The 15838-nt window shown below is 29.5% G+C and overlaps 2 protein-coding genes across 2 annotated transcripts; one reads left to right on the top strand and one right to left on the bottom strand.

The window, feature by feature from the left end:
• The first annotated feature begins 1371 nt into the window (after positions 1-1371).
• On the top strand, positions 1372-4832 carry LOC127248880 (carbamoyl-phosphate synthase small chain, chloroplastic). Its single transcript, XM_051271428.1, has 10 exons — positions 1372-1684; positions 1856-1988; positions 2379-2467; positions 2544-2604; positions 2701-2768; positions 2858-2986; positions 3071-3180; positions 3265-3612; positions 3968-4133; positions 4528-4832. Exons 1-10 carry the CDS (start codon positions 1555-1557, stop codon positions 4578-4580), a joined length of 1287 nt encoding a protein of 428 aa, XP_051127385.1. The 5' UTR covers positions 1372-1554; the 3' UTR covers positions 4581-4832.
• Positions 4833-7730: 2898 nt separating this feature from the next.
• On the bottom strand, positions 7731-8613 carry LOC127248787 (RING-H2 finger protein ATL78-like). Its single transcript, XM_051271312.1, has one exon. It carries the CDS (start codon positions 8576-8578, stop codon positions 7883-7885), a length of 696 nt encoding a protein of 231 aa, XP_051127269.1. The 5' UTR covers positions 8579-8613; the 3' UTR covers positions 7731-7882.
• Positions 8614-15838: the final 7225 nt, after the last annotated feature.

Genomic DNA, 15838 nt, shown 5'->3' on the forward strand with positions numbered 1-15838 from the left:
ACTTTTGCCTCATGACACTGCTGATCAAGGTGATGATCCCCTACACCATGTTTAAAGCAATAAACTTATTCTTGTAGATTGTAATATATTAAAGCAATAAAATTATTCTTATTATTTTTTTCTTTTTTGTTTTTATTATTTGAATTGTTATGAAATAAATAACTTAATAAAATACTAATTTAAAATGTAAAGAGCAAATTTTGATATACTAATACTTTTATTATATATTGGTAATCTTATTGAAAAAAATTGATGAAGAAACTAAATACATAAAAATACAAATACTTTGTATTAAATTACTGACTTTTGTAAGAACTTATTCTTTTACTATTTTAAATCAAAATATAAAAATATTACTTTACTTATTTTTCAATAAAATTATACTATGTTTCATGTTAAAATACTATTTCAATCCGTCCCAATTTAAGTACTATTTTTATTTATTTTCGTTGGTCTCATTTTAAAATACAATCATATGTTAATACCAAAGTAGAACAAAAATGTCAAAATCCTTTGTCCATTTATTGACCAATAAAATATTTTCTTGATTAATAAAATAATATTATTTTTTAATTTATTACAAAGATTCATTTAGAGTGAGATTAAAAAAATATTTAAATGAAAATTTGGGAAAAAATCAATTTTGGTCCAAATATAACAAAATTTTATCAATTTTAGTTCCAATATAAAAACTCATCAATTTTAGTCTCATTATAAATAATTTCGATCAATTTTGGTCCTACTATAGATTTTTTTCTATTGAGACCAGACCAAAATTAATTTTTACCCAAAAAATTCAAATCCAACACAACAACATAAATCAATTTCAATCAACACCTGAATATATGCTAAATTTTGTACTATTATCTTTTGTAGTAATATACATATCTATACTTGTTCCTATTACTCCCTTCTTATCAGAAGTAAGTACCATTTGTTTTTAACGTAATTTTAGAAATATTAGTATTATATTAGGATATAGTAAGAATAAATTAGAAATGACTAAAATAACCTTATTAATATATATATATATGTGATAGAAAGGTAACGATATTTGTGCAATATATTGTAAGTTGTAAGAGTATTTGTAATGTTAGATAGATAATACAATTACTAAAAAAAATGAAATGGATATTTTATTATGCGACAGACTAAAATAGAAAAATGGATACTTTGTTATATGACCGATAGTATTTTATTTGTTAAAAGTTTTAATTTCTTAATCCTTTGGATGATAATTAATTTTACTATTATTATTTTAAATATTTATATATAAATCCTATTTTTAAGATATAAATAGAAAACAACATAATTTTTTTGATCTTTAATTAAAATATGCAATATATATAAAAATACTAAACCCTAGCCCGGAATACATTTCATTGGAGTCCGTTTTATTTTGAGTCCGTTGTTCCTCGTCTCCACCGGACACCGCCTCCCTCTCCTCCCCCGCCGTGTCTTCCTCTTCCACTGCCTTTATCGTCTTTCTCTTTGACCTTCGCTGTCCTTCTCTATTCAGCTTCGTCGTCGTCTTCCTAGACCAGCTGCATTTCCATGGAGTGCGCCATGTTTGTGACGGCCCCTCAATTTTCGCCGCGCTTTCGACTAAATTCATCAAAATTCAGACCTTTTACCATCAATTGCTCCTCCGTTCCTCTGTCTGTCTCCGGAAATTCACCAGTTGGTACGTGTGTTGATTCATGTTTGTTAGCGTATAACTGTTTGTGGAATTGTGGGTTGGTGGGGAAATAATTTGTACTTGTTATTTTATTAATAAATGTACTGTGGAATTCTGTGGTTGGATTTTAATATTATTATTTTCGTGGAATGTTCTGTGGCAAAACTGTGTTTTTAGGATCGTTGGAAAGGCCGTGGAAAGTGGCGGATGCGAGGCTTGTGCTGGAGGACGGTTCTATTTGGCGGGCAAAATCTTTTGGTGCCTCTGGAACTCAAGTTGGTGAAGTGGTTTTTAATACATCATTGACAGGGTAGGTCGATTTACATTTTTGTCTAGAATTTATTTTTTTCCCTTTTCCGTTGTCGCATCATAAATTTGTTAATCTATTTGATACACCATTCTTCTGTTGATGTCAAGGGATATACAATTGGACATAGTTGAAAGTTAACAAATTTGATGCTGTAAACTTGCAAAAAGTTACCAGCAATTTATCCTCTTGTATACATAGATGAATATCTTATTACTAATTTGGGTGTTGATTCCCGAAGAAGTTTTTTCTAATCTAATTCTGTTATTCTACCCCACAAAAATGATGAATGTTTATCAAACCTTTGTATATTCACTAGGAATTTACAAAAAGGTATTGTCGTGGAGGTATATATATATATATATATAAATATACATTTCTTTTGTATTGCAGGTACCAAGAGATCCTTACGGATCCTAGTTATGCCGGGCAGTTTGTGCTTATGACCAATCCACATATTGGTAACACTGGCGTCAATTTTGGTAGGTAGATTGGTTTGCATCAATCTTGAAGACAATGTTTTGAAATGAACCTCACTTGGTTTTCTTTCCTCGGCAGATGATGAAGAATCGAGGCAATGCTTTCTAGCAGGATTGGTTATAAGAAGTTTAAGTATTAGGTTTTCCCTTCAGGGCTAGTTATATATTTTGCAAACCATGGGTGCTTTTATGACCTTCACCTCTTTTAATGTATCTTTATGCTTAATTTACTACAGTACATCAAATTGGAGATGCAAAGAAGAGCTTGGAGATTATTTGGCATCAAGGAACATTATGGGAATATGTACATTGTTAATTCAAACTCAGTCTTGGTTTGGATCTAATATGCACCACGTGCCAATTGGTTTGAGATTTCCATGTGCCATACTGCAGATGATGTCGATACTCGTGCTATTACCCGTAGATTGAGGGAAGATGGCAGCCTCATTGGAGTCTTGAGCACAGAAGAATCCAAATCAGATGAAGAACTTCTTAAAATGTCTCAAACTTGGGACATTGTAGGTAATTTTTCTCTACCTATATTTCTCATGGATGATTTATGTCACTATGGCCTGATTAACACAACCTTGAGACTCATTTTTGCAGGTGTAGATTTGATAAGTGGTGTCTCATGCAAGGAGCCTTACGCATGGGTTGATAGAACAAATTCGGAGTGGGATTTCAACTCCAATGGGAGAGATGGAGAGACCTTCCAAGTTAGTGTATCACATGTTTGCAATGATTAATGTAAATAAAAATGCCTACAACACTGGAGTAAGTTGTCCATTTTGTATATGAAGGTTGTCGCATACGACTTTGGTATCAAGCAAAATATACTCCGCCGCCTGGCATCCTATGGCTGTAAAATCGTAGTGGTTCCCTCAACATGGCCTGCATCTGAAGTTCTAAAGATGAAACCGGATGGTGTATTGTTTAGCAATGGGCCAGGAGATCCCTCAGCAGTTCCATATGCTGTTGAAACGGTCAAGGAAATAATTGGAAAAATTCCTGTTTTTGGTATCTGCATGGGCCACCAATTACTCGGTCAAGCACTGGGAGGTAAAACATTTAAGATGAAATTTGGTCATCATGGAGGAAACCATCCTGTTCGGAATATTCGAAATGGGCGAGTTGAGATTAGTGCTCAGGTTTGTTCAATCACTTAATACATTATTTTAGCAATGCACGCACACACACACACACATATATATATATTAGCATGCACACACACACACACACATATATATGTGTCGAATGAGATATCACTATGAGCTCGCTGATTCATTGTTTTAGCAATGCACATATATATATATGTATCGAATGAGATATCACTATGAGCTCGCTGCTTTTGTGTGTGTATGAGTTCTTGAAATTGTTGAACTTAAGATGAGAATTTACTCTGGAATGTGTACCTGTGGTCTGTACTGCTACTTTCCCTTCTTTCAGTGTTTTAACTAATAGATTCTTATTTTGATATCAATTTCACTTAAATGTCTTCTGCAGAATCATAATTATGCTGTCGATCCTAAATCACTTCCTGATGGTGTGGAGGTAACTCATATTAACCTCAATGATGGAAGCTGCGCTGGGCTTTCTTTCCCTGAACAGAAGCTTATGTCTCTTCAATACCATCCCGAAGCTTCTCCTGGACCCCATGATTCTGATCTTGGTATGTGATTTGGTTTTCTTGAACTAGCTTTTCTAATTAACATTGATCTTATATTTGGCATATGAGTATTTGGCAACATTTGGCCTCAACATTTCCTTCAAAATCTTAATACTAAAATAATATCATTTCACTGGAGCAACATTATTCATTTGTTAGCTGTGAATAGAGTGAGATTTGGATCACCATTGGCCTTCTTGTGAGCATACTTAAATTTTCCTTCCTATGTTCTTGGTTTGATTCAATTTAACAATAAGGAGTGACGTATCACAACTATTTTTACAATTTCTAAGATGTGAAAAGTCCTAGCTAATTTATTACATCGGAGCAATTCTTTAAAATGTATCTTATATGCTCCTTATTAGTTCTTAGTTCTAACAAAACAATTTTGTTGCAGTATTTGCTGACTTTGTACAACTAATGAGGCAAGAAAAACAGAAAAAACAATGAGGTCGATTATGATTTACTGTCCACAAGCACCGGAGCTCTGAGGGTTGGAATTGGTTGCTGTAATGGCTCATAAACAAGGCCGATGACATTCAATCCTCATAGTATGTTCGGTATTCCTTCCTCTTTCACAGGCTTGTTTTGTTGTGCCATCATAACATTGAAATGGTTTGTTTACTCGTCTAGTTTAATTTGCCTACCTTATCAGGATCTGGACACCATTTGCTTCATTATAAAATAAGATTTGTTCGATTATTGCATAACACAAAGCTATGAAATGACGCTCTTTGATATAGGAATATTGTCTCTATTTGCTTTAGAAAATGCTTGTTACACATTCTACTTTGTTAGCTGATTCAATTCGCTTCCCTTCGGTTTGTAAAGAACCATAAGCATCTCAGGGCTGATTTCATCTGTTTATTTATGTTATTAAAAGTAGAATAATATTTTGTTGGGGTATTTGTTTAGTCAGTAACATTATACAGTATGTTCCTACAATAGAATAATACGCTACTTTATAGAAAATTAACTAAGATAGGAATAGGATGTATGATTGAGAGAAAGTGGAAGAGAGAGAGAGAGAGAGAGAGGGATTTGATGGAAGTAGCTATCATTAGTACAATTAACCAATCATTCATTCATATGCTGCTATGATTGTGTGTACGGACAGATTCATGGGATTACGATCTGGTTGATATGTGTGTTTTATTGTTAAGTGGTTTCCTTCTCACACTCCACTCTTTCCTTAATTTTGATTTAACACCTCTCCCTCTCTCTCCTCTTTTGTCAAATTGAGGTTGGACGTGGGAATCTCCATTGAGGTTGATTTGTTTGGGGATTTGGGTGGTTTTTGTTTAAGTAATACTTCCTCATCCCCGCTCAATAAGTTTACATTTATCTTTTGCGTTTTTGAATTTAGCATTAGAAATATCATATATAAATGTCATTATATTTGTATTATAAGATACTAATAGAAGTATCTTCGTCTTTTTTCTTTGATTTGTACTATATTTTGCAAAAGAACAAATGTAAACTTTTAAAGTTGACGGAGTTAGTAATCATTTTGTTATATTTTTACTTATCTAACTATTATTTATTCTTAATATACTTATAATATTTTATTTTACTTGTGTTCGTTTTATATTTTTGGATGAAAAATATGTGGACTTTTTATGAGTAAACAGAGGATATATATTGTATTAATATGTATATATTATTATTATTTTTTTATAATATTTATGGAGAATCATTCCTAAAAATTAAATTTGGTGAACAAATCCTTTGTATTTTTATTTTTATATTAAAATATTATTATTTTTTAGTATTTATTGAATATATAAAATTTTGAATATTAATCAAGAGAGTGTTGAGTAGTAATAGAGTTGTTAAATGAGGCTCTAGTATATGTTATTTGAGCTTGAATCGAACCTATTACTGGTATAGGTTCAGTTAGATCTGTTTTTAGAATTTGAGTTAAAATAATGTCTTAGTTCTTAGGTTGGCTTGTTAGATATGATCTCAGACTTGAGTTCAACTAGCAAGCTATAATTATATATATATATATATATTATAGTATATTTATATTAGAAAAAATAGGAAAAATAATATGGTTTTTTTTTTTTTTTTTTTTGTAATGACAAAATGAGTAGTAATCAAATTTTATAAATAAATACTCCCCCAAAATTGCAGATTTTAATATGGGTGTCTATTTATTTATTTATTTTTATAGTACTTTCTTCTCAATTTTATACCAATTTTTTATTTTTGTAATTTTAAAAAATAAAAGAAATGATACATTTTTTTATTAAATTATAAAATTAAAATATTTATAAAAGTAAAAAAAAAAAACATATTATTAAGAATCAGGGAGTATAAGTTTTGATTAAAAAAAATTACTTGTTATACTCCTTCCATGATGAAAATATCAATTTTATTATTTTTTTTTCGTAAAATTAATCATATGTTAATACTAAAATATATTTTAATTTTTTTTACATAAATTAAAGCATATTATTAAACATACAATTAATTTAGACATAAAATAAAAAAACAAAAGGATCAAAATTACTTTATATAATTCAGTTTATTAATAAAATATTATTATTTATTAATATATTATAAAATTACAAATGACCCTTTTGGATCGAGACAAAGAGAAAATATTATTGTTTCTTTTGATTTGATTTATAAGAATTTTTTTTGTTTAAATTTGATATTAAAATAATATTTGATAAAATATTTTATTAAAAAATGTATATATATATATATATTTGAAAAATACGTAATTTTATTTTAACGGTACAATTTTAGAAGTTTGAACAAAAGAAGCATACCTTGAGTGAGTCTAAATAAATCAATAATGAAGACAATTGGTTAAAGTTCACCTTTTTTTTATTTAATAAACTCAGTAATGAGGATTTTCCCATTATGCCCTTGTATTTGCAAGTGGGTGATGAGTTAGACAACACTTGGAGCAGCCATTTATCACACTAATGGACCAATTAGCCCTTAACGGCATTCATCGAAATTTTAAATATATATATTTATTTATTTTAGTGCATTATTTCAGTCATGGATTTCATATTTAGTCACAACACATTCCCATTGGTATCTTAAAATTTTGATGTGACTTCTTTTGTAAATTTAAATATATTTATTTTGGTGCATTATTTTGATGTTCATACATTTATTTCATATTAATAAAGTTGTTAAATGGAGGACATATTTATTACACTATATTATTTATAAAATTAGTGCTATATGTTGCCACTTTTCATCTACTACCATACCTAGTCCCCACACTTGTTCCCAACTTAAATAAAATAAAATATCATTCTTATCTCAAAGTTCATTTTCTTCACAGCTCTTCTTAATTTTACTTTAAAAGAAATAATAAATTCAATCTCACTAACATAAAAAGAAAAAAAAAAAAAAAACCAATATTAAAATGTATGATACTTAAAGAAAAAAGTGTCCATTGGAAGACTATATAGATTTCCAAGGCATATAAACAATTCCTAATAAATTAGGGTTTGTTTGTTTAGTTTTTTAATGGTAAAAAAAAATAAAAATATATATATACTAAAAATCGTATTTAAAAAAAAATATTGGAATAACAAAACTTTATCATTTAATTTTAATATGTATATGCTTGAATTATACACAACAAAAACTAATGAGATAATTAGAAACCAAGATTTAAATTTCTATGAAAAAATATATACTAATCCCAAATGCTACATTAATTATATACAAATTATCTAACACATCACTACATTTTCCTTTCCCTCCATTTTTTCCAGTATCTAATTTTGAAGATGATTTCTAATCAAACCTTCATGTTGTAGAGGCTCAATTCTCACCACAACTTCTTGATCCGGTGGCGGCGCCGCCACCGCCGCCTCGGCAGTCGACGCACCGGCGGCGGCGGCGGCAGCGCTACATCCGACAATCTTATTACACGTCTCGATGAGGCAATACCGGCAAGTCGGGCAAGACGAGTGCGAATTAAGCCACTTATCGATACACCTAACATGGAATCCATGTTGGCACTTGGGCAAAACCCTAACCCTATCTCCGGGGGCGAATTCGGACAGACATATAACACATTCGGTATTGAGTCCCGGAAGCTTGAGATCATTCCCATAGCTTATCGTCGGGAACCTCTTGAGGGCCTTTTTCTTGACTCCGGTGTTGGCGAGGCGGGCGGCTGTGGTGTTCCCGGGCTCAGCCCCGGCTGCAAATGTCGAGCACCGGAGGGCGCACCGGATGATCGAGTTGAGGCCGAGTGAGCAAATAAGGGCACAAAGAAGAACCGAGAGGACCATGACGACGTTGGCATCGAAGGTGTTGGTGTCCTTAGGTTGTAACGGGGAGGGTGGGGTGGGGGGTGGGGTGGGTGGGGGGAGTAAAGGGGTGTGGAGTAGTAGTTTTCTTGATTGGGATCTTGACATGGATTTTGATTCTTGCAAGAAAATGGGGTTTGGGAAAAATGAAGACATGTCTATGTATCTTTGTTGGTTTTAGTGTTTTAGGGTTGGAAGTGGTGAAGGGATTTATATAAGCACAAAAAGGGTGGGGTTAACCACAACTTTTTGGTGTAAATAATTAAATTCAAGATTATAATATATATATATATCTCCAATGTATAAAGTAGTTATCTTTTAGGCTTTTTTGGTTTGTTAGTAGATATTGCATAGTTTCGGGTTTTGAACTATACCTATATTGTTAAAATGAGATAAAGTTGGAATATAAAACATAATTTTATATATAATGTTTTTTTTATTGATTATATAATATATAATACAATTTATAAAGTATTAAAAATATGTAAGACTAAAAATAAAGAAAGTATTTAAATTAAAACATTAATCAAGAAATGTAATAGAGACAGAATGTTCTAGAAAACCTACTCTATAGAATAATGTTTTCACATTAATTCATGTTTTCCATTATTCTTATTTTGAAATTGTTTAGCACAAAAATAATAATAATAATAAATAATGGCAGTGGGATTCTGGACGGGTCTGGATATAAGTTAAATGACCCAGAAGTCGGGTGCAATCGGACAGATGCAAGGATCGGGAAGGAAGAAAGGTCGGGCGGAGTCTGAAAAAAGGTGTACCCAAGTCGGGTAAACCGTAGATCGGGTGAAAGACGAAGTCGGGTAGACGCGAAGGTTGGTCAAGAGAAAGGTCGGGCAAGGAAGAGGTACGGACAGATGCGGAGGTCTGTCCAGAGGACAGTCTGTCCTTCTAAAGAGATAAGGCAAATAGAGCCGGTCGGTTGGTCCGTGGTCGGGACCACATTTGGTTGGTCCATGGTCGGAGCAATTAAAGTCGGTCAAAGACGGAGGGTGGCTGATGCGGAGGTCGGCCCAAATGATGTCGGGCGAAGAAGCAGGTCGGGCATTGAGGTCAGGACGTGATACGAAGTTCGGACCAAGTGAAGTCGGGCGAAGAAGAATGAGACGGACGATACGTGGTCGGGCAAGAGACCCGATGGCGGTCGCCTGGTTGGGGCGACCATTGAATCGTATGGGGAAATCAGATGTTGGTCGCTTGATGGGGCGACCAATAAATCGTTCGGTCCGGCGACCAGTTAGTCTCTGGATTGGTCGGGTAGCACTTAGGTCGGGCGAATGGCATTTCTGGGACGGTTTAAGGCGTGAGAGGTTTGGGGAGGTTGAAGGAAGTTGTAACACGTGTCAATTGAGGAGAATTTGATGGTCGGTTGACAGCGGTTGCTGTAACCGACCAGACGACGGTTCAAACCGTTTTCTTCAAAGGTTATTTAACGATTCAGATTTATTCTGAAAAGGCATCTTCAATCAACTTCAACAAAGCAAAGTCAGATTTGGGGATCACCACTTTAAATTTCAGTCTTTTATTTTCCAGTTTATTTTCTGTACCATACAGTGTTTAGAGATTCCTAATTTCAGGCACTAATTAATCAAGTTTAAGGATATTTTCTATATCTTTGAATTTTACTTTATTTTTGTTGAAAAATTACATCAACAGAAATATTCATGGGAGATAAAACATATATATGTCTATATAAATTATTCATAATAATTATTCACTATAGAGCATGAATAAACTGTTGATCCGATCAAATTAGCATATCATTTTATATTACACATGTAATTACTAATTAGTATATATTTATAATATAAATATATATATATTATTATTATAATTCAATATATATTACTCCCTCCATTCCAATACAATAGTCTTTTTGTTTACCATTTTTGTCTATTTCAAAACAATAGTATTATTTCCATAAATAACTATATCACTATACAACTATTCTTACTTTTTCATTATTATTACACAATTGTCACTACTTTTTAAGCTAATATACTCACAAGGGCGTAAAAGTCTTTTACCCGTACTTTTGATTCACTACCAATATAATATCAATATTCTTTAAATCTCGTACCAAATACAACCCAAAATTTCGTACCAAATACAACCCAATCTATAATTTTGGGACGAAAAAAATATAATATATATAAATATATACTAGTTATATTTATAACGTATATTGATCGATCAAATTAGTACTTATACTAACTTGGGATTGATCCGCCGCCTTCATTATGCTTCAAAATCTTATTGATAATTATGAATTTGAATATGGAGCCTAAATTATTGATTAAATGTTAATTAGTGAAAAGTGTTGGGATCCTCCACTAGGCCTTTAATCAAAGTGGGCCCAGCCCACTCTTGGAGCAGCACTAAATGATTGCCACGTGGGCTTGCCTCTCATTAATGCTCATTGGGCCCCATAGGTTGGGAAAGGTCATGGAAGTTTCCCTATCCAGTTTGAAATTTGACAATGACGTGGCACAATAAATTAAAATACTAAATATTATTTATTTCTCTCCTGGCCCTATTTTTTTTTTTTTTCCTTTTTTCCCTCTTTCATATTCAGTAGTTCTCTTGCTTCACTTTTTCACTTTCAATCACTGTTTAAATTTTATCGAACCAAAAGTTTAGGGCGTGTTTGCTTGTGTTTATTTCTCATATTTTTGATAATATACTTTCGTAGTATATATATTTATTTAAAAAATAAGTAATATATATTTGATTCTGTCTACTCTACTCAGAATACAAACTTTGTTAATTTTATATAAAAATATATTATTTCTACTAAAAAAAAGTTACATCTAAACTAATTTTCAAATTCAAATCCAAAATCAAACCTCAACTAAAAAAAAATCATCCTTTATTTTGAAAAATATTAAGGGGGTGTTTGACAAATAACTTTTTTAAGAGCTTTTAGCTTATTGATCAGTTTTTAGCTGTTTGACCAGTTAAAAAGCTAATTTAGGTGTTTGGTAAATTAGCTTTTTGAAATAGCTTTTTGGACCCAAAAAGCTAATTTCTGAAAAGCTAACTTATCCAACATTTTGAAATAGTTTTTTCTGTAATTTTTTTTATTCCTTATATGCCCTTAAAAATTTATTATACATTTTACACAAATAAATATATTTTGATTATTTATTAATTATATTAGAATATTTTATTATATTATAGTTTTACTTTTATAAATTTAAAATAATTAATTTTTGTATAAAAATTATTTTAATTGTAAAATATATAAATTTATTAAATCAACATAAAATAAAAAATATAAAAATATAAAAATATTAATAATTTATTTTTTATTAAAATTACATTATATAAATTTTATACTAAAAATAAATTAAATAAATTAAATTTATTGAAAATTATAAATATAATAAACTAATTGATAACTAACATAATAAATATATATACGAAAAATTTATTATTTTATATTTTACATCATTTTCAATAAAAAAAATTATTTATATATTTTAATAAAAATATATTATTTTTTAAATCTAACTGTAATAAAAATAAATATTTTTATAACACTTTTACAATTTTCAATAACTAATAACAAAAAATTTTAAACATTCTAAACTCAAAAGAACATAATTGAATATATTAGAAACAAGCATAAAATAGAAATATCCTTAATTGTCATTTTACGTGTAAACAATTAATATCAAATAGTTGTTTTACCAAACATTTTAATACAAACAGCTAATCGAATCAGCTAGTCAAACCAGCTAATTGAATCAGCTAACAGCTAATTGAATCAGCTAACAGCTAACAACTATCAGGTAATTGCCAAACACGCCCTAAGATTTAAGCATATGTTTATATGATACAAAAATTATGTAAAAATAAAACTCAGTTGGAATTGTAAAGAGGGGTTCATTAGGTTTGAAGTTTTATAAGTGGTTTATACTTGTAGAGTAATAGTTTCATATTTTTTCCTTTCAAAGTCAAATCAAAGTATCATTTTTATTTATCTCATTTAAAAGTATTTATTTTATATTTTAAAAAACGTAATCACATACTACTACTAAAATATCATTAATTTTAACTTAAATTACAAATATATTATACAATTACTTTATGCATAAAGTCAAATTGCAAAAATGTCAAAATTTTTTACATACTTTCACTAACTAATAAAATACTATTATTTTTTAATCTATGACAAAAATCTTCAAAAATCCATTTTTTGATTTGTAATAGAGTAGAGGGAGTATAATATTTTGACAAAAAAAATTATACTCTTTTGTCCTTTAAGGGCATCTCCAACCCAGCGCCATTAATGGCGCTGGGTTCGTTGATTTGGCATCGGTTCCTATGCCATTTTTTGGCATTGCTAAAGTGCAACGCCAAAATGGCGTTGCTTTCTTTTTCTTTTTTTTTTTAATTTTTAAATTTATTTTTTGTTTTTCTAATTTTAAAAAAAAAATATTTTAATTTATAAAAATAAAAAATTGTTTAAAAATAATGAGAAAAATTGAATATTCGAAGAATAATAGTGAAAAAATGAAATTATAATTGAAGTAAAATTACTTTAGAAATTGCATATTTAGAGTTAAAATTGGATAAATAAAGTTGATGGATTGAAGATGGACTAACAAATTAAGTGTACGTAGATATCTCTCTCTTTCTCTCTATATTAATCTCTGATTAAGGAAGCAAGTTGAATGCCTCGTGCCCTAAATAATTAATGTTAAATCTTTACTTATATACTTGATTAGATTAATTAGTGCATGCATGAAGATCATATATATATATATATATATATAGAACTAAGGAGAAAGTTGATATATACAAATAGTCTAAATCCCTATCCGTTTATGGGTAGGATTACACTATCTACCTACCTATCTACCTACAAATATCAATATATACATATATATATATATATGTGGTTTTAAATAAACTGGCTTGCTAGCTAATTAATTTAATTTCATGCACGTGGTAGTGGAATTAATAAGTCCCTGTAAGATGGAGCTCATGTACGTATTTTAGATTTTGTAAGTACTGTTGGTTAGGGTAATCCCATTACAATCAGACTATCCTACATATATCTATTCTATATGCTGAATAAAAAAAAAAAAATTATATATGTCCGTGATAAGAGTTATATTTACTTTTTGCGTGTCAATATCTGTATATTAAATATTATATCAAAATATAGTACAAATTAAAAAAAAAATAATTTTAATGTTAATTACAATGGTTGTAAAATAAATGTAACTCTTATTACTAAACGGAAAGAAGTAATGTTTTTCATATAACATATCACATCCACTCATTATTTCATTTAAACTAAAAACTGAAACTAAAATATAAGGACAAATAAAAAGGAGCAAACTATTTTATATTTAATATTCATCTGTCCCCAACTCAATGTATTGTTTTTATCATTTTCAATTGTTCTGCTAAATATTGTTCATTTTTTATTATAGTAAAAATAATTTAAATATAAATGACAAAATACTAGAAGTTTTTACAAAAATATTTGCAATGACAAAATTGTCAAATTCGTTTTGCATATTTCTAAACTAATTAATAAAATACTACTATTTTTTAATTTACTATAAAAATACAAGGACAGAATATTAAGTTGGGACACGAGGAATATATAGTAATAAAAACATATGATTATGATTTAAGATAAAAATAAAGAATCGCAAACAAATTTATTTGTTTGTAGTTTGCAATTAATTTCAAATGAAATATTGATTTAATTTTTTTATTTAAATAATATTTTGATATAATATTTTATAAGAAAACACAATATATTTTTATTAAAAAAGGCGTTGGTTTCAAATTAAAATCACCAAATACGACAAACCCACAAATTGCATGATTGAGCTGATAAATTCTTCATTCATATTGAAATATTATTTAGAGATTGAGCAATATTTGTCGGGATTCAAAGGTAGATTCATCGTATTATTTTATTAAGAAAATCAAATCAGCTATATATCAATAAAATTATATAACACAAAACTACCAATATATAATTATATATATATATATATATCTCCCAGACACTCACAATTATTCAATAATATCCGTCAATGTAAGCTAATTAATTAATCAATTAAGTCCAAAAGCGAGACATGAGTTGCATTCTTTTTCTGTGTTGGATGTTTGGCTTTGTTATTTTAAGGTCAAATAATTCTTTGGTATGGTGTTTTATAGAAAATTATTTTTATTGAAAATTGAGATTTTATTTTATTTTTTCTATTATAAATATCATATATGCACTCTATTCTATTTATTTACTTAACATTTTAAGAAATGATTAATAAATTATTGATAAACCATCAAGTGTGTGTCCCCTGTGTAAACTAATTCTTGGAATTAAGACATGTTATATGTAACTTTATATCAAGATCATATTTTTATATCAAGATCATATTGAACCCATGTGGGGTGACCCATAAAGCTAAGTTGCCAAGAAATCAAAAAAGGCAATTGATACGATCATATATATATATATATATCTCAATAAAGGGAGGTGCTTTTCATGTATGCATTTTCATTTTTCTGGATAGGGTCCCAATATCCTTCTGTGCAATCTTCCACATTCCTTTCTGCACATTGGTGACTACTCTCTCTCTCCTCTCTCTCTCTCTCTATATATATATATATACACACACATATATGTATGTATGTATAGTGGTGGTGGGACTAATTGTGAATCAACAGGCAGACATAATAGAATTGCAACTGCTAATCTGAAGATGATCTTGCTTTGGTCTGATTGGCTTATCTCTTAAAAGGGTACACTACTATCGCCTCCTCCAATACATATATACGTGAGCTAAAGTGCTAAATTTAAAATTCAGTATTATACTGAACAATATATTGTGTGTTATTAGATAATATATAATATTATTACAAATAACATATTGTATATGTTAATATAATACAAATATAATACATGAACAAAAGTCTCAATAACACACAATATTAATACGGACAACACATTGTATATGTTAATATATATATATGTATAGGCGGCTACAGTACTAAATTTAAAATTCAGTATTGTGCTGAACAAAATATCGTGTGTTATTAGATAACACATAATATTACTACAAACAACACTGTATATATTAATATAATACAAATACAAGATATGAACAAAACACACATGTTATAGTCTCAACAACACACAATATTACTACGGACAACATATTGTATATGTTAATATAATATAAATAAAACACATGAGCTAACAATAAATGCTATAGTCTCGTACAACACACACAACGGTTGATTTTAATACATGACATACTTGTATATAACACAATTACTATTATTAAAAACAACACATACCTTTATTATACATAACATGTGTTGTGCGTAATACTAACATTATTTGCATATATAACGTGTGCTAAT

This window comes from Andrographis paniculata, unplaced genomic scaffold, assembly GCF_009805555.1.
Source record: "Andrographis paniculata isolate CXL003 unplaced genomic scaffold, ASM980555v1 Contig34END, whole genome shotgun sequence".
Lineage (NCBI taxonomy): Eukaryota > Viridiplantae > Streptophyta > Magnoliopsida > Lamiales > Acanthaceae > Andrographis > Andrographis paniculata.

Bases quoted from the DNA above. Each gene is read 5' to 3' on its own strand.
- LOC127248880 (XM_051271428.1), top strand. From the start codon at position 1,555: ATGGAGTGCGCCATGTTTGTGACGGCCCCTCAATTTTCGCCGCGCTTT. The intron at 2,605-2,700 runs GTTTTCCCTTCA...AATTTACTACAG, and splicing joins ATAAGAAGTTTAAGTATTAG to TACATCAAATTGGAGATGCA. The intron at 2,769-2,857 runs GTACATTGTTAA...GCCATACTGCAG, and splicing joins AAGGAACATTATGGGAATAT to ATGATGTCGATACTCGTGCT.
- LOC127248787 (XM_051271312.1), bottom strand. From the start codon at position 8,578: ATGTCTTCATTTTTCCCAAACCCCATTTTCTTGCAAGAATCAAAATCC.